The 18,748-nt window shown below is 37.9% G+C and overlaps 1 protein-coding gene across 33 annotated transcripts in view; it reads right to left on the bottom strand.

Annotated features, from left to right (window-relative positions):
* Positions 1-1,196: 1,196 nt before the first annotated feature.
* The window catches only part of Mbd5 (methyl-CpG binding domain protein 5), a 437,449-nt gene continuing 419,897 nt past the window's right edge, over positions 1,197-18,748 (bottom strand). For 31 of the 33 annotated variants that reach the window (XM_087210018.1, XM_087210009.1, XM_087210028.1 and 28 more), the window contains 2 exons: positions 9,371-9,446; positions 1,197-6,311 (listed from right to left, as the gene is read on the bottom strand). In XM_087210018.1, the coding sequence (XP_087066144.1) occupies positions 6,240-6,311; positions 9,371-9,446 (148 nt within the window). In that variant the 3' untranslated portion in view covers positions 1,197-6,239. Of the gene's footprint in view, positions 6,312-9,370; positions 9,447-11,385; positions 11,523-18,748 lie in introns of all 33 variants that reach the window. The other 2 variants (XR_015450821.1, XR_015450822.1) reach the window with 1 other exon arrangement.

An 18,748-nucleotide genomic window follows, 5' to 3' on the forward strand; every position in this document is an offset into this window, starting at 1 on the left:
TTTTTTTTCTCTTTTGGAATACTTACATATACATAATATCTTGGGAATGGGACCTAAGTCTAAACACGAAATTCAATTGCTTCATATATACTTTATACACAGAGCCCAAAGGTAATTTTTTATATTTTCAGTGCACCTGCACTTTACTGTGACTCACCACATGAAATCTGGTGTGGAATTTTCCACTTGCAATGTCATGCTGGAACTCAAAACAGTTTTGAACTAAAAAAGAAGTTTTGGATTTTGGAGCATTTTGGATATCAGGTTTTCAGATTACGAATGCTCAATCTATTTTGAAGTGAATGTGCACATATATCTTTGTATATATACCTTAAAACTGGGATGGAACTTGCTCAACAGATGTAATATGAAGAATTATGATGGGCCTGGAATTTGTTTTTACTTTTTGAAGAAGTGCATGGTTTTTTAAATGCTGCACTTCAAATGAGATACATGCTCTTCAGTCTTGTTTTTTTTCGGGTTTTTTTCCTTCTTATTTTTGGTACCAGGGATTGAACTTAGGACCTTGTGCTTGCGAGGCAGGCGGCAGAACCACTAAGCTAAATCCCCAGCCCTCAAACGAAGATGTTTCCACCCGGTTACAAACCGGGGACCTTCAGTTCTTACCCCTCCAATTACCTGCTTACCAGTGCAGCTAGAATAGTCTTTCTAAAACACTTATCTTATATCACCCCTTGTAAGACTTCAGTAACTCCCCATTGCTGCATGATACATGCAAAAGTGACAACAAGTCTTTCTAAGGAGGCTTGAGGATGTAGCTCAGTCCTAGAGCACTTACCCAGCATGCACAAGGCCCTGGGTTCAATCCCCAGCACTAGAAAAAGAAAGAAATTTGGGTCGTCCAGGCCCCATGCCTCTTCAGCCATTGTTCTTTCCTACTTCCTCTAACATCCAAGTCTTGGCAAGTGCTGCTCTCTCTGCCTCTAGCCCACTGTTTCGCCCTTCCCATGCCACACAGTTCTTTGCCAGATTTCTATTCATCTTTCCCCTACCTCCTTCAAAACCCCATGAAATGAGGTCACAGCCCTGTGATGTGCTCCCCTCTTCTCCCTCAGCATCATTTATCATATTTACATTTATTTGGCATCTCCTCTGTTGGCTTTATGAGGGCAGAAGATAGGCCTGTCTTATTCCCCGCTACATCCCCGCTGAGGCACATAGGGTATGGCACACAATGGCACTCAGTAAATATTTATTGAATGAGTAAATGTATCAACAATACCTCCAAAATCTTCTGGATTGCTTGTTCAAACTGCTTACAAGCAACTCAGAGCTACTGGTACCTGAACCAGTCATCCCCAGAGGCATTCCTCTTCTTGACCCAGGGGAGGCAGCTCCACTGCCATCTGGAAGGCTTCCACTGCTGAAGCTCCTTGGATTGCTCAGAGTGAGCTATCCATTTTCTTGCAAACTCTGAGCCACAGTATTTAGGTAACTCTTCTCAGCCAGGGTGTTCTTAAAACATAACTGTCTTGGGTCTTGTGATCTAAAACATTGAGTTTAGGTAAAGCTGATGGTCATGTGCTTATCTCCTTAACTGTAGGCTCAGAAGCTCTCCTTTGGCATAAATTTTGGCTAGTTCTAGGAATCAGTTTCCTGATGCCAATCTGCCCATACTTTACACAGATATAGCCTCTCAAACTGGTTCCATTATGGCAGTGGTTTTCAAATTTTATTTTGAACCTCTTTACTTTCCCACCCCAGGAGACATTTGGTAATGGCTGGACTCATTTTTGATTGCTACCATTTGGGAGGGGGTTCCACAGGCCACTAGTGGTTTGAGACCAGAGATGCTGCTAAATGTTCTAGGATGCATAGGGTGCCCCACAAGCCAAAAAATGACCTGGCCCAGATGTCGATAGCGTCAACTGAGGGAAGCCCTCCATTGAGGTGACATTCTGTACATACCTGAGCTCATAGAACCAAGGCCCTATTTGTCTGTGCTTTCCAAAGTGTATGGGAACAAAGCAGAAAATAATAAATTGAAACACAGTAAGATGGCTGGGGCTTTTCCTCTGCCTGATACAGGAAAGAAAGATGTGTACTCTATGTCTCAAGTAGAAGAATTCAACTTGTGTAGTTTTCATAGGTAGATTCTTGTCGTAGATCAATGAAACTCCTATGGAAATCTCATAATGCAAGGCATTTAACATGGAATTGAACAGATTCTTGGGTGTGAAAAGTTTCACTGAAATGGAAACCATATTTGTTTTTCACATTGAGAATGTTCAGGCCATTTTCTTTTCCTAATAATATAACCCTGGGGACGAAATATCCATTTGAAATGCAGGTGAAATGTAGACTGCATCTTTTCTACACAGACATTCCAGTGTATTTATACTTAACCCATAAAGGCATGATGTTACAAAACACAGTTGTATATTAATGAAGCCATATGGCATCAAATTTTCCAATTTATAGACAACTTTGTATTTACATAACAAATTATTAAATCAACCATTTTTCTGGTTTATAAAAGGTCACTGAAGTACACACACAGTGTGTATAAAGCAGATAAGGTTGATAATACATATTTACAGTAGATACAAATTAATCTTTCATTTTTGAAGATAATGCTTTATATATATATTTTCTATATCAGACTCCCCACTGTTAGCAGGATATACCATGCTTCAGTTGTTTATTGCTTTTTGGCTCACTGATTTAATATTCACTTCTGTGTTGTTTACACATAGGAATTACTAATGTTCTTATCTCTTTGGCTAATGCAAGTATGAGAAAGTGAATGAAAGAAAGAATAAACTAATTCAGTATAATAGTTATGGTTGGTTGACATCTTTTGTTCATATCCCCAAATGAATCAAGTAACACACAACTTATTTCTTACACACTGCTGAAAAATCTTGTGTCTTGCATCATATCATTTGGGCATAACTAGGTAAAGTAAACAAGATTTTGAATTTTCAGTAAGGTCTGGAATTTTCACTTTCTTTTCAGAAAGAACAAAGCCGTCTCAAGAATCTTAGATTTTAAAGTCCTAGTACAAAATTGTTTGGGACTTACAAGGGAACACGGAAAATTGGTATCAAAGTTGATATAATGGTCTGAAATAAAAAAGGAATCAACTCATGTGATATGAGAATCTTCATAAAACTTACAGAATGAAAAATAACAGCCCTCTGGTCCTCCCACAATTCTGCAGCATCATACTTAAGTAAGAAAGCAATATTTACTTAAAAAACAGACAGCAAAAATTCAAAGTAAGGGTCTAAATAAAAAAACTACACGTAGCCCATGATATCATGAGGGACGAATGTTCTTAAAGCATTTTCATTCATAATATGACTGAAAAGTACAAACCAAAAATATTCCTTTAAATAAATAAAAACCTTGGACTGCTTTTAATGCTACAAACAAGACAAGGCACAGAAAAGCTGCTCAGTTAATATTCACTCATTGGAAATACTCTTTAAAAACTACTGAGATATGTAGCTTCTTCTCCATGTGCTTCCTAGGGCTGTTAGGGACATAAAATTAAATTATATTTCCTTTTTCCAGCAGGAACTATTATGTTCTTTAAAGGACCAAAAAATGTCATTCTGTTCCCATTCTTGGATTTGTTTTTTAAAAAGTTTATTTTAGGGAATAAAAAATGTACTAACATAGAAGGGCTAGCCTCCACTTTTTAAAAAAATGAATTGGCTTCAATACAAAGAGAAAGAAATGGCTTTATGGGTAGAATTGAAATATGAGTGATCAATTTTTAATTGTAAAGAAGGTGCAACATCTAAAAAAATGTTAAAGCACTCCATGACCTAAAATGCTAACGATATTTACATTAACTGCTTACATGAAACCATTTAACTGTAAGAAAGAGGAGAAAAACCTCATGTGGACTGAGACAGCTACACTGTGCTCTCACAGCAAAACCATACAAAACCAGTGAAGTCCTGGGCAGATACATACTTTACACGGTCTACTGATGTAAAGTCTACAATGGTGGGGAAGCACAAACTGAGTTCACTTAAAATAACGAAAAGAAGGTTTGGTTGCCACAAACTCATTCTGAAGACAGAAAGGCAAAGGCTGAAAACATCTTTGTCTGTCAACACTGAACACACGTACAGACACATCCAACACACAAACACGTACACGCATCTGTCTGTGAAGAGACACATGGTACAGACAGAACAGTAGAAGAGCAGGTTGATGCAAAAAAATGAACATTGATGGCTTAAATGTATCAAATATATGAACTTACAACAAAAATACGTCAACTAAACATTTCCCTCTTGTGACTACCTAAGGGGCCAGCAGGTAGGCCCGGGAATTCTGAAAGACAGATCGAACCTACCCCTGAAGGAAGAGTTCCTACTCTAGACCATGAACCCAAGTGCGCCCAGTTCGCTCCCTCAGGCTTGAGGGTATGGGTAAAGGGGGCACAGAAGGGACAGAGGGACACAGAGGACCAGTGAGAAGAACTAAGAACTGTGGCTATCAGAAGTGAGCCCAGGCGGCATGCTCTGTGCTGTGGCCCCAAGAAACTAACTTGAGGAATGACCTTGGCCTCCTTTTTCCTGAGTGACTGGAACTCTGCTACATGATGGGACTAAGGAGCTGGGACAGGGGAAGGAGGAGGGAAGAGGGGTGGGGAAGAAGTGACCTCCAGAGCAGGTTAGGTGGAGAGCTTTAGGCTGCTGAGTGAGCTCCACTCTCGTTTGTGGGGTGGAGGCTGGTGGTTCCCAGAAAAAGGGACAACAGATATCTGTTTGTGATGATCAAACACTGAAGTTAGGCTGGTGGCCTGGAACTTCCCCCACCGGCCTTGGGGCAGCGTTATGCTACCACCAGGAAAAATTGTGGAAAGAAGATGGAAAATGATGTTGTGCTACGGTTCTCGTTGATTACCTTGTACTTTCCAATGGCTCACAGTTTTAGGGTTGTATACTGGTAGTATTTTCGCTCTACATTTGTTTCACATTTTTTCTTACTTAATATAATATAAATAATTTGGTTAATAGATTTAACCTGCATATTTCAGCCACATTAATATATATATAAGAATCTGTTAATGGTATAAATAATTCTTTAAATAAAATAAATCTGATATGTTATATAATACTGATAAAAAATTAGCATCACTAATAATTTGGTAAGCCACCTTAACTTCTGGGTTAAGTAATACTGATGAATGGATATGAAATTTGCTTTGATGATTTGTAGTTCAGGAAACTGAACTACAGTCACCCTTACCTTTGATAACAATTTCAAAGTGGGGCTTCTGCTTCCATGTGTGGAAATAGGAATTTTATCTTGTCAGATGCCTTTGCAAAAAAACCCTTAGTTCTGAGCATCAGTGGTGGTAAGATACCTAGTTTAAGTGGTGGCTATCAAACACTAACTACAGAATTGGCTGAGTAAAATATTCCATCTAAGTTTTTTTTTATAAAACTTATTCTATTTTAAAACTTAGGTAAAAAAAATATGCAACAAATGGTTGCAGTTTCTGAGTTCTTAATTTAGACCTGTGAGCCCTCATCCCTTTAGAAATCTGCAAGGTTGCAATTTCCTATTTACCCAAAATTGAATCCAGTGCTTCCAGGCAAGGTTCATTCCAAATAGATATTATACATGGACACTCAGTGGTGTGTAGTGTTATGTCATAATTCAGGTATTACATCATCATGCCTTTTTTCTGCTGTTAAATACAAAAACAGCATCTTTTGCATTATCATAGAAAAGCATTTAGGTTGTATTTTTATTTATCACTTTACACTGGTAGTCTCTGGTAGGTGTACTCCATAGAAACCAAAGAATTTTGTACACTATTTCTTTGTACAATAAAAGATAAAGTGTGCATTAGGTACGCTTGTACAGGACAATATTGTACAATATTTACATTTTCGATATCACCATGAAATTCTGTATTTTCTATATACAACATTGAAAACTCTTCAGAAACATCTGGACTACTTCTTTAATCACAATTTTAGTGTCATAGAAAAAGAGTTGCTCAGTAATCACTTGACCATTGATCACTCTCATCATACAGGGATTATGATTGTTTTTTCCAGCATTCATTATCCTTCCTCATCAAAAAACTTGTGTCTCACTGTTTCTTTTAGCACCCTGTTGTGGTGGTAGCTCTCTGCCATAGTTGAAATATTGATATAACAGTGGCCATATCAATACCTATATACAGACACATCTGCGCACATCCCTTTGACAAACTCTGCACATTAGTAGAGTAGTCTCTGTTATCTGGAGATCTTCCTCCTCTTGGGCTTGGGTGGTCTCATTTGTCTGTCTCCCTGTGGGATTTGGTGAACCTGGAAATAAAAAGGTAGAAGAAACCAATAACAACAGAGGTTGCAATCACAAATATCATATGATTTTTGATACAGAACCAGGGTTTTACTTTCAATCACGATATCCTGAGGCATTTAAATTTTTTACCAAGACCTCAGTGTGGTCAGAGTCAGTGCAAAAGATGAAGAATACTAGAAACTGATAAGCACAGAAACACTCTGGGGATTTCAGTAAACAGTGGAGTACAAGGATGAACTAGTGAAGGTGAACCTTTGAGGCCTGCTGCAGCATGCATGCCATAGGCTCACCACCACTGAACTAGAGGAAATCAATTTTGGGGAATGTAATGCATATTTGCTGCCTCCACTGTACATTTAAGACTAAAACAAAGCCTTTCTTGCTAGATATCCTAGATGACCAATCTCACTGGAGCCTGGAAAATGGGTTAATACATACCAGACATATTTTCTTTTCTACTTTATCACCCTGTTTATTTTACAACTATCAAGAAGTGTCAAAGATCATAGGAACATGCACACATAGCTCAGCCCAATGATCTTTGTTTATGAAAAGAATAAGGATGAAAAATGGGATACCACTACCGTCTGTTGGCAGGTCTCAGCTTGTGTAGTCTGGAAGAGCAATTAATACATCTTTATATAATAATGCAGGGCCTAGCAGCATTTAAGGCCATGCATTAGATTGAGCAGGGGTTAAGTAGTATCAGAGCATTAGATAGCAGATATGACTTTGAGGGACAGGAGGCAGGTGACTGTAACATGGCTACTGATAGGAGGGAGTTAGGTCAAGTCCCAGGAATGGCAGGATAGCCCCAAGGCATGGTATAGCAAATGCTTAACAACCAGTATTTGGACACAAGCTCCTTGTAGCATTTCCCATTTCTGTGGTGTAATTACTTCCACCGTGACCAATTTCAACCTACCACTGTGATATCACAGAATTTAGAGCTAGGAAGAAATTTACATAGTTAGCTCTCGAGATTCACTACAAGTTGGTTCAACTATACATTTTTAAAACAATGTTGAGGGCCTGCGGTGTGCCTTGGTAGGATAGTGGTTCCTAAGGATGTATGAGGCTCTGGGTTGAACCTTTAGCAACACACACACACACACACACATACACACACATACACACACACACAGCTTAGATCAATACTCTTCAGTCAAATTCAGGAGGCTTTTTAAAAATAATACTTAAAATGTCTAAGTAATGTTCATGAGTTTCTCAAACAGCCTCTTCCTCCCAGTTCTCTCCATATATATTTAAAAACAAAAATACTAGAACTGAAAGCTAAAACTGAAGGCTTTTAATAATTGAGGAAAGGAGTCTTTACCTAGACTGCAAACTACTGTAGTAATCTGTGGACAAAATGTAGCCTAAGGGCCAGGGATTTAGCTCAGTGGTTTCACCGCCTGCTGCGCAAGTGCAAGGACCCAAGTTCGATCCCCGGTACCAAAAAAAAAAAAAAATGTAGCCTAAAAAATTATGTTATCTAGCCATATGGCATTTTAATATTTTTAAAATAGTTGCAATAGTGAGAAACTTTACTTCTAGACTTCTGACTTCTTGGGAGAAATGGGGAGATCTTGCAACACCAACACAGTTTTCCACATGGCTAAGATCTCCTGATGCATGGAAAGAGGACCTTCCTCTGAAGAGCGCATGTGTCTCCAGGAGAGAGTATGTCCAGGAGAGAGAGGGTCTCCAGGAGAGAGCACATGATCTTTATTACTTTTGACTGCCTGTTGGTTACGAAGGCCGAATGACCCAAGGCAGAGAACAGTGAGATGATGGCCAAATCCATTTTCCTCTTTCCTGGGGATACATCGTATACTACGTTTCCTACTCCACTTAAATGTAGAAGGCCGTATAATTGACCAGGTCAATGGAGAATCAAAAGAAATGGTGAATTTCCAGGCCTGGCACATAGAGACTATGCTGAAAGTCCTCTACAAACAAGCTTTTCTTTTACTTGCTGAGCTAGATGCAAAGGGCATACAGAGCACTCTGGGGCCATGAGGAATGGTGGACATAGAAAGAATGTGGACATCTGAATGACTGTGGAGCAACCATTTCTTCAACCAGCAGCAGACTCAAGGAGCAATGTCTTTGCTGTGTTGAATTTCTAAAACTGGGAGCTAGGAAGTGGCCCATCACCAAGTGCATCTTCGTTGGCTTTTCTCAATCCTCTTGAATTCCTGTTGCTGTCAGACCTGATCCACTTTGTTTCTGAAATTATTTGTGTGGCCCCAGAAGACATGAGAGATTTTAATCCTTGTTCTAGGCCTTCCTGTAATTCTTTTAGGAAATTTAATGTCTCAGGGCCTCAATATACTGATCTGCCAAATAATGTGCTGATTACAAAACCTCTAAATTCCATATTAATTCCAACATTTTGAGAATTTCTAACTTCTACCTATTATTCAGTAGCCATTGGATGGATTGTTGGATTGTAGATTACTTTATTCACTGAAGGTGTCAAGTAAAAGAAATTAATTTAACTGCAAAATTTTATGCTAAATATTTTATTTTTAGGAAGAGTAGAAATGAAACAAGGTCTGTATACTCTTGATCTTGATCTTGAATCACCTTTTTTCCAATGGACAGAGTGAGATTTGTATTACTGAGTATTTAGGAAATAGCAATGGCTACTGCTACTCGTAGAATCAGATGAACAAAGCAGTAGTTTGAACTTCAGTATATTGTGGCTTGTATTTTAAAAGAATGTTATATAAAAAACAAGGTATTTGGGCCAGGTATTTAGCTCAGTGGTGCTGCCTTCTATCTCACAAGCACAAGGTCTGGAGTTCAATCCCTGGTACCAAAACAAACAAAAAAACCCAAGGTATTTATCCTAAGAAAAAAGACATAATTAATACTGCTACAATATTTTTTCTTTAATGACTTCGAATCTTTCTGGATAAGAGTCTTTTTCCTAACTCAGTAATTTAGTACTACTACGTGAGTTGCTTGAAAATATTCAAGAGATTTTGCCAAAAAGTATAATGCAATTTATTTTCAAAGATACACAGTATAATGGAAAAATAAATTAACTTACACTCCCAGACATTTTGTCCAGTTCGCTCATGGCCTCATGAATAGCAGCTTCTAAATGGTTATTTAGCTTTCCACTTCTGAAATTAATGAAAACAACACACCAGATTAATAAATTAAAGAAATAAAATCTCAATTTAATTTCCTAATCAGAAAACAAAAGTACCAATTCCACCAAAGAAAGTCAATTTATATTCACATTTGAAAAATTCAGATGACAAAACATCACTCTAGGGTTTTCATCACTGAATATTAATGATTAAAATCACAAAACTATTAAAAATTTGAACATATGAAGTGGGGGAAAATACTTTTCCTTCCACATGCTTTTTCCACAATCTGGTGACTTTGGAAGAAATCTGGGCCAGGGGTCTCTTCTCCCACCAATGAAGCTCATTCTCCTGAATCCAGCCTGTCTTTCCTAGCTTCTTGTCTGGCTGTCTCAGACTCCCAGGATCTATCTCGAAAGGGCGGGGGGTGTGGGGGAAGCGAATTGCAGGCTCTGGCCACTAGGGAGCGCCCTCTGCCCTCTCTGAAGTATCCTGGTTTCTAGACTTGAGCAAGTCAAGGCTGAAATTCTGGCGCACTATCCAGGCGGGAAACAGCTAATTAACTTGCTACACTTGAGGCTCCCAGCTGACCCCCACATTTCCCCACCAAATAAAATGCTATATCTCTGAACAGATAAAGAAGGCTGGTCTTAGGGTGCTAACCACTCCTTCAACCTTTTCTCTGCATTCATCATTCCACTGCGTGTGTTTGGCTTGAATAACACACTATATATGTACCACGTTTGAAACTTAGACCTATGAAAATGTTATAGTAAATTTCTAAATTTACTAAAACCAGGGAAATCCAAAGAATAGATCTTTGTGGTTATGTATCCTTTGCCCACCCTGTTAACTTGTTTTTTCTCCTTTATGCATATAAACAACTGCCCGTTTATCCCAAATACTAAGGTGATTCATTTCATTTATCTGTCATGACACTTACTAGAAAGGCTAGGAGTAAACCTGTTATCATAGGCTGTTACCATGACTAAGAATTAAGTTCTATGTCAGCATCTACATGAAGACTGCAAATTTGCAGTTGTGAGAAAATTCGGTTCACAGTTCCATTTAGTTTGGTGAACATAGTGTTTAAAAACATTTTGAACTTCCAGGGAATGCCTTTAGATGTAGCCTTTTGGTTCACCACAGCCCTCACTAGGTTTTATGCTCAATAAGACATGATGGAAGAATTCATATGCATCATTTCTCTCTGCACTTTAGAGAACTCTGATTTTCACCTCTGAGTATCACATCTTTAGGCACACCAGAAAGGCTGCATATATTTGCTAAATAAAAATATCTGTCCAAAGCTAGCATAGATGGTCCTATGTTTTGGAAAACATATATGCATTTTTAGGTAGAGTGGGTAAAATTAATCTATGAATATATAAATTTAATTACAAATAACTTTCAAAATTATTTATAGTCATAAATAATTTTACCCAACTATAAAAATGCAATAACATTACCATTAAGGGTGTGAAAATGATTCAAAAACATTAACTTGAATGAAAAGTTAGAATTTTAGGAATTTTGTCTTTTTGTTCTTCAATAAGATATTTAAAATGTCTATAAAACCTTATATTAATTTAGGTGAAATTAGTATAATATCTTGACTTTAATAAACTTAAAAGTTAATAGAGGGAGAAATTACTACTTTTGGAAGAGAGAATAAATATCTGGATGTGGAGCATCCAAATTGTTTGTATATATCACAAGAGTCAAGAGGCAAAGACAGACTTTCCCAGATGGCAAATCTGCAGACCATTTTCACACCAACTAGCCAGGTCAGGGAAGAATGAACTTAGAAAAGGAAGAAAAAGCTCCATGAGTTCATGAAATGGGCAATTAGTTAAAATTTAGTCTTCCGTTCTAAAGGGCCTTCCCGTAGAGTTTTTTTCTACTCTTTTGTATTACCCACTGACATTTAATAATAAACATTTTTACTAATGGACACTTTAAAACCTACTTGATTAAGCAATAAGATGTTCATATAATCACATTTCTAATTATTAATGGAGATAATTGCCACTTTTCATCTTCATTGCCTGTATTGTCACACATTATTCTTATCTTCACTCATTTTTTTTAAAGCCAGGTACAGATCTGTGAATGATACCAGAAATAAGGGGGAGTTGAGAAGCTGCATGTCACTCTCCATTGTCAGTTTAGAATGACTGCAACTCGCTTCAGGTGAAGAGAACCAGCTAGAGGGGGACCTGAAAGGAGAAAACCCTAGATACTAAAAATCTAGTCCATAGAGAAAGTAGGCAGACTTCAGAAAATTTAGTAACGTAAGTATCATTTTTGGTTTTATATTGAAATCATGACATTTTACCACTTAACAATTTCCAGGCTTATAAAAAATCAGGTTACCAGGCCGGGGATTTAGCCCAGTGGTTTCGCCGCCTGCTGCCAAGCACAAGGACCCGAGTTCGATCCCCGGTACAAAAAAAAAAAAAAAAAAAAAGATTACGAAAAAGTGTGTCTATACAGATAAATTTGATTTCCCCTTAAATGAAAATCATAGTATATCTAAAAACTGTAGAATCTTTTCTTTAATAAAGTGATTTCTGCATTTAAGTACAAAATTACTCTGAGTAATGGGTTAAATAAACATTGCTAATTCTTATATGATTAGAATGTAATTAGCACACCAGTTTAAAGATATTTATTTATTGTACAATTTGATTTAAAATGTTAAGGATTAAAATGACTACACAAAGTTCTAAACATCTAATATGGTAGAATGTTTCAACCAGCATAAATAATGAAATTTTGTTTCTTTTACCCATATCTGTATAAGTAAAACAGCTATTTACTAAGTATCCTCTGCCCATTAATACTTTCTCTATATTATCTATAAGAAACCTAAAGTATGAATCAATATGGCTATCTTAGAAATGAAGGGTTTAGGCTCAGAGAAATTAAACAACATAACCAGGGGACGCATAACCAGTATGTGCCAGAAGTAGAGAAGTAGGTAGGACTTGATCTCAAACCAAACACCAACATCTTAATATTTCTTTGTTCCACATGCAACTACTTGCCTTTTTCAGCCTTTTCTTCTTTTCCTCTTGCTCTGTCTACAAATCTTTGCCATCTTAAAAATTCTCTTGTTGCTTTTTTTAAGAGCTTTTCACATGGTAAAAAGGAGAAAAAATATCCTATACCTGCTTTCCCTACACTCGTTCCCTACTCAATCCATGGCCACTTTGCACATCCACCACAGGCCGGAAACTTTTCCCTAAGGTCACCTACGCCTCTAATTGTCCCATCCACTGTTGGTTTTTCAGTTCTTGTCTTACTGAACAAGAAAATACCTTGTCTTTGATCATTTTATCATCCAGGAAATTTTCAATCTTTGTCTTCTAAACCCTATTGCCTTCCTCTGGTCCTCTACATCCTTTCTGATCATGCTTCCCGTCTTCATAGCTCTATTCAATGTTCAGTTTTCCTGACATTCAATTTTTAGGCTGCCATTCTTCAAGCCGGTCTAAGCATCTCGGTGCGACTGCAACATTTTCACATTGTCAAATACCCTTCTCTCAGGTTCAGACTTGTGTGTCCAACTATTCCCAGGCACTCCAAATGCACCCAACAGCTTTCCGCTGTATTCTCCACATAAGACAGTTTTTCTATCACTTACCAGCCACCCAAGCTAAAACCCGAGAGTTGTCCTTTTTTTTTTTTGTATTAAATTCTTTTATTGGTTCACTGTAGGTATACAACACAATTACATTTCTCATTGGGAATTGTACCTTTACATAATGCATCTTGGTTCTTATTTTTTCCCCATTCCTAGCCCTCCCTTCACCCCCTCCACCCTTCCCTATTTACAGACTTTATTTCCATTTTTTCCATTTCTCATCATTTTTTCCTTTCCCTTCTTTCCTTTCCCCTGTGCCTCCCACTACCCCTACCCCTTTGGACCTTTTCTTCCTATTTTACATTATTGATTATTCATTCTCATCATTGGTACATTTTAGGTATACAATATAATGACATTCATCATTGGAAATTTGCACCTTTACATAGTCTCTCTTGGTTCTTATTTTTCACCCTTGCCCAGCCCTCCCTGCAACCCCTCCAGTCCTCCCTATTTACAAAGATTTTGTTCCTATTTTTCCATTTTTCTCATATTAATCCCATTCCCTTCTATCCTTTCTCCTAGCCCTCCCACTTCCTTCCCCTTTGCCCCTTTTCTTCCTATTTCACTTTACCTATTATACATTTTAGTCCTTATTTACACTTTCAGTTTCTCACACCAGAGAAACTATTCAGTATTCACACATGTGTGTCCTATTTATTTCACTTAAGAGTATTACTTCAATGTGCATCCACTTAGCTATAAATGTGTCTAATTTCTCATTTTTTATGCCTGAGGAGTACTCCATTTTATTAAAAAACCACATGTTCTTTATCCAGTCTCCAGTTGATGGGCATTTGGGCTGTCTCCAAATTTTAGTTATTACAAACTGCGCTGCTATGAACATGGGCGCACATATATCACTGTGGTATGATTCTTTTAATTCTTCGGGGAAGATCCCCAGCAGTGGAATAGCAGGGTCAAATGGGACTTCCAGTCCTAGTTCTTTGAGGTATCTCCATACTGATTTCCACAGTGCTTGCACCAGTCTACACTCCCACCAGCAGTGGAGCAGGGTTCCTCTTTCCCCACAGCCCCGCCAGCATTTGTTATTGGTTGATTTCATGATAGCAGCCATTTTTTCTGGAGTGAAGTGGAATCTCAGCATTGTTTTCATTTGCATCTCTCGAATGATCAGTGATGTTGAACATTTTTTCATGTATTTATTTGCTATTTCTACTTCTTTGTGTGAGAAATGTCTGTTCATTTCAGATGCCCATTTTTGGATTGGGTCTTTAAATTTGGGAGGTCTGATCTTTTTAAGTTCTTTACAGATTCGAGATAGTAGACCTTCATCTGAGGAAGAGCAGGTGAAGATTTTTTCCCACATTGTGGGTTGTCTCTTCACTCTGCTGGTGGTTTCTCTTGCTGTGCAGAAGCCTTTTAATAAGAAGAGATCCCATTTGTTGATTGTTTGTGCTAGTTCACGGGCAACTGAGGTTTTGTTCATAAAATCTTTTCCTACACCGATGTCTTCAAGGGTTCTACCTAACCTCTGTTCCAACTGGTTCAGAGTTTCTATTTTAATATTTAGATCTTTAATCCATTTTGATTTTAGTTTAGTGCACGGTGAGAGATACAGGTCTAGTTTTAATCTTTGGCAAGTTGAAGCCCAATTTTTCCAGCACCATTTATTAAAGAGGCTATCTTTCCTCCAGTGAGGGTGTTTGGCTCCTTTGTCAAAGATGAGATGGCTGAGTGTGTCTGGCATTGTTTCTGCACCTTCTAATCTGTTCCACTGGTCCTCAAGTCTGTTTCTTTGCCAGTACCATGCTGTTTTTATCACAGTAGCTTTGTAGTAGAGTTGCAGGTTGGGGATTGTGATACCCCCTGCCATGTCTCTGTTACCTAGAATTGCTTTTGCTATTCTGAGTCTCTTCTTGTTCCAAATGAATTTTTGGATTGTTTTCTCAAGGTCTATGAAGTATGCTGCTGGGATCTCAATTGGAATTGCATTAAATCTATATAGCAGTTTGGGAAGTATGGCCATTTTCACTCTATTAATCCTTCCTACCCAGGAGCAGGGAATGTCTGTCCATTTTCTGATATCATCTTCAATCTCTCTTTTCAGAGTGCCATAGTTTTCAGAGAAGACGTCTTTGATTTCTTTCATTAGGATGATTCCTAGGTATTTCAGTTTTTTGGTTGCTATTGTGAAAGGAATTATTTGCCCTATTTCTCTCTCAGTGAGTCTGTCACTTGTGTAGAGGAAAGCTATTGATTTTTGTGTGTTGACCTTGGAACCAGCTACTTGACTGAATTTGGTTATTAAGTCTAGAAGACTTTTGGTGGAGTTCTTGGGGTCTTCTATATAGAGTATCATGTCATCTGCAAATAATGAAAATTTGACTTCTTCATTACCTATCTTTATTCCTTTTATTTCTTTCTCTTGTCTAATTGCCGTGGCTAATGTTTCCAGAACTATATTGAACAAGAGGGGTGATAGTGGACATCCTTGTCTTGTTCCTGATTTTAGTGTGAAGGATTTCAGTTTTTGACCATTTAGTATGATATTGGCTGTTGGTTTTTCATAGATGGCTTCTATCAGTTTGAGGTAGAGACCATCTATTCCAATTTTTGTAGGGTTTTTATCATAAATGCATGTTGGATTTTGTCAAATGCTTTTTCTGCGTCTATGGTGATAATCATATGGTTGTTTTCCTTGGCTCTATTGATATAGTGTATTACATTGATTGATTTTTGTATATTGAACCATCCCTGCATCCCTAGGATGAATCCCACTTGATCAGGGTGTATGATCTTCTTGATGATCTTCTGCATTCTGTTTGCCAGTATCTTATTAGGGATTTTTGGGTCTATGTTCATTAGTGAGATTGGCCTATAGTTCTCTTTTTCAGTTGGGTCTTTCTCTGCTTTGGGGATCAAGGTGATGCTTGCTTCCAGGAATGAATTTGGGAGTATTGCTTCCCTTTCAATTTCATTGAAGAGTTTAAACAGTAGTGGCAGCAGTTCTTCTCTAAATGTCTTGTAGAATTCAGCAGTGAAGCCATCAGGGCCCGGGCTTTTCTTAGTTGATAAGTTTTCAATTACATTTTCAATTTCATTTGTTGATATTGGGTTGTTCAGAGCTTTTAGGTCTTCTTTGTTCAACTTTGGTAATTTATATGTATCTAGGAATCTGTCCATTTCTTCTGTGTTGTCCATCTTATTGGCATATAGGTTCTGGAAATAGGTATTGATGATCCCCTGGATTTCTGCTGGGTCTGTTGTAATTTCACCCTTTTCATTCCTAATTGCATGGATTTGAGCCTTTTCTTTCCTTTTTCTGATAAGGTTGACTAAAGGTTTGTCATTTTGTTGATTCTTTTGAAGAACCAACTCTTGGCTTCACTGATTTTTTGTATCATTCTCTTAGTCTTCATTGCATTGATTTCTCCTCTGATCTTTATAATTTCCTCCCTTGTATGAGCTCTGGGGTTGTCCTGTTCTTCTTCTTCTAGAAGCTGGAGGTTAAGCATCAGGTTGTTTAATTGGGCTCGTACTGTTTTCCTAATATGCGTATTCACTGCTATGAATTTCCCTTGAAAGAGTGCTTTCATTGTGTCCCATAGATTCCGATATGTTATATTGTCATTGTCATTTAATTGAAGGAATTGTCTGATTTCTTCTTTAATTTCCTCTGTGACCCATTGGTTATTCAGAAGTGTGTTGTTCAATTTCCACATTTTTATGAAATTTTTTGAGTTTCTTTTGCTATGGATCTCCAATTTCATCTCACTATGGTCTGATAATAAACAGGGGATAACTTCAATTCCTTTGCACTTATTTAAACATGTTCTATGTGTGAGTATGTGGTTTATTTTGGAGAATGACCCATGTGCAGCTGAGAAGAATGTGTATTCTGATTTTGTGGGGTGGAAGACTCTGTAAACATCTGTTAAGTTCATTTGTTCACGAGTTTGATTGAGTTCTCGTATTTCATTACTCATTTTTTGTCTAGTTGATCTATCTATTTGTGACAGTGGGGTGTTGAGGTCCCCCACTACAATTGTATTAGTGCATATATGACTTTTCATGTACGTTAGTATTTGTTTTATATAGTTGGGCGCACTAGTGTTTGGTGCATAGATATTTATGATTGTCATCTCTTCCTCTTGGATTGTTCCCTTTACAAGGATGTAGAGTCCTTCTTTGTCTCTCTTAATCAGTGTTGGTTTGAAATCTACTTGATCTGGCAAGAGAATAGCTACTCCTGCTTTTTGGGGGGTTCCCGTCACATGGAGTATTGTTTTCCACCCTTTAACTTTCAGTCTATGAGTTTCCTTTTGAATTAAGTGTGTTTCTTGTATGCAGCATATTGTTGGATTTTGCTTCTTGACCCATTCTGCCAGTCTATTTCTTTTGATTGGTGCATTGAGACCATTAACATTGATGGTTATAACTGATACGTATTGAGTTATCATTGTCATGACTTTTTCTTTTTGTTGGATTTTCCCCCTTTGCTTTTAATTTCTTGTCATGCCAGATGGGTTCATTCTGCTTTACTTCCTGGGGTTGTGATCCTCAATGTCTGTTCCCAGGCTATTGTGTAAAATTCTTTGGAGTGCTGGTTTGGTATTCATGAAGTTCCTAAGGTGCTCTTTGTCATGAAAATATCTTATTTCTCCATCCATTTTGAAAGATAGTTTTGCAGGGTACATCAATCTGGGTTGGAGGTTGTTTTCTTTTAGGGCTTGGAATATGTCACTCCAAGCTCTTCTTGCCTTGATGGTTTGTGTTGAGAAGTCTGCTGTGACTCTGATGGGCTTTCCTTTGTATGTGATGTGTTTCTTTTCTCTGACTGCTTGGAGAACTTTGTTCTTTTGTTGTGTTTCTGGAATCTTAATAATTATATGCCTATGTGTAGATTTTTTTTGATCAAGGCTATTTGGAGTCCTATATGCCTCACTTATCTGTATGTCAAGCTCTTTTCCCCTGCTTGTGAAGTTTTCTGCCATTATTTCTATGAAGAGATTTTTTATGTCATCTGCACTCTCTCCTGTTTCTTCATTGAGCCCAATCAGTCTTATGTTATTCTTTTTTGCATCATCTTGCAGCTGCTGGATTGGTTTCTCATGTTCCCTTATAATTTTGAAGCAATTTTTCTTTTCCTGGTCATTAATTGCAATCTTATCTTCTCTATCTGAAATTCTGTCCTCACATTGGCTCATTCTGCTGTGTAGACTTTCAATGGAGTTTTTCATGTCCTGGAAATCTATTTGCATCTGTTTTATGGATTCCATTTGTTTCTTATGTTGGGATTCCATCATGTTACTCAGCTCCTCTCTAGATTTATTAATCATGTCTTGTACTAGGAGCACAATTTCTCCTGTTATCTGAGAAATTATTTCTGATTTCATTTTTTCCAGATCCCCTTTTGTTGCCAGTTGAGTGGGTCCAGGTGGTTGAGTATCAGAGTGTTCCATCTCATTTCCCTTTGGGGTTGCTGTAGGTGATCTGGAAGTCTGGTTTTGAGACTTATTTAGGTGTTTTCTCATTTCGACTGGGGCAGGGGGCTGTCAGCACCTGCACGGATTACCTCCTCTGAGCTGGGAAAGGTGGGACAGGGGCCAGGAGCAGAGGTAGGGATGGTGACCCAAAAGCCCTTTCCTGTGGGCTGGGAGCAGCCAGAGTGATGGTGGCCGGGAAACCCCTTCCTCTGGACCAGGAGCAGTGGGATGGT

The sequence above is a fragment of the Heterocephalus glaber genome, unplaced genomic scaffold (genome assembly GCF_053883595.1).
Source record: "Heterocephalus glaber isolate CG9 unplaced genomic scaffold, H.glaber_assembly_v1.0 deba00001097, whole genome shotgun sequence".
NCBI lineage: Eukaryota > Metazoa > Chordata > Mammalia > Rodentia > Bathyergidae > Heterocephalus > Heterocephalus glaber.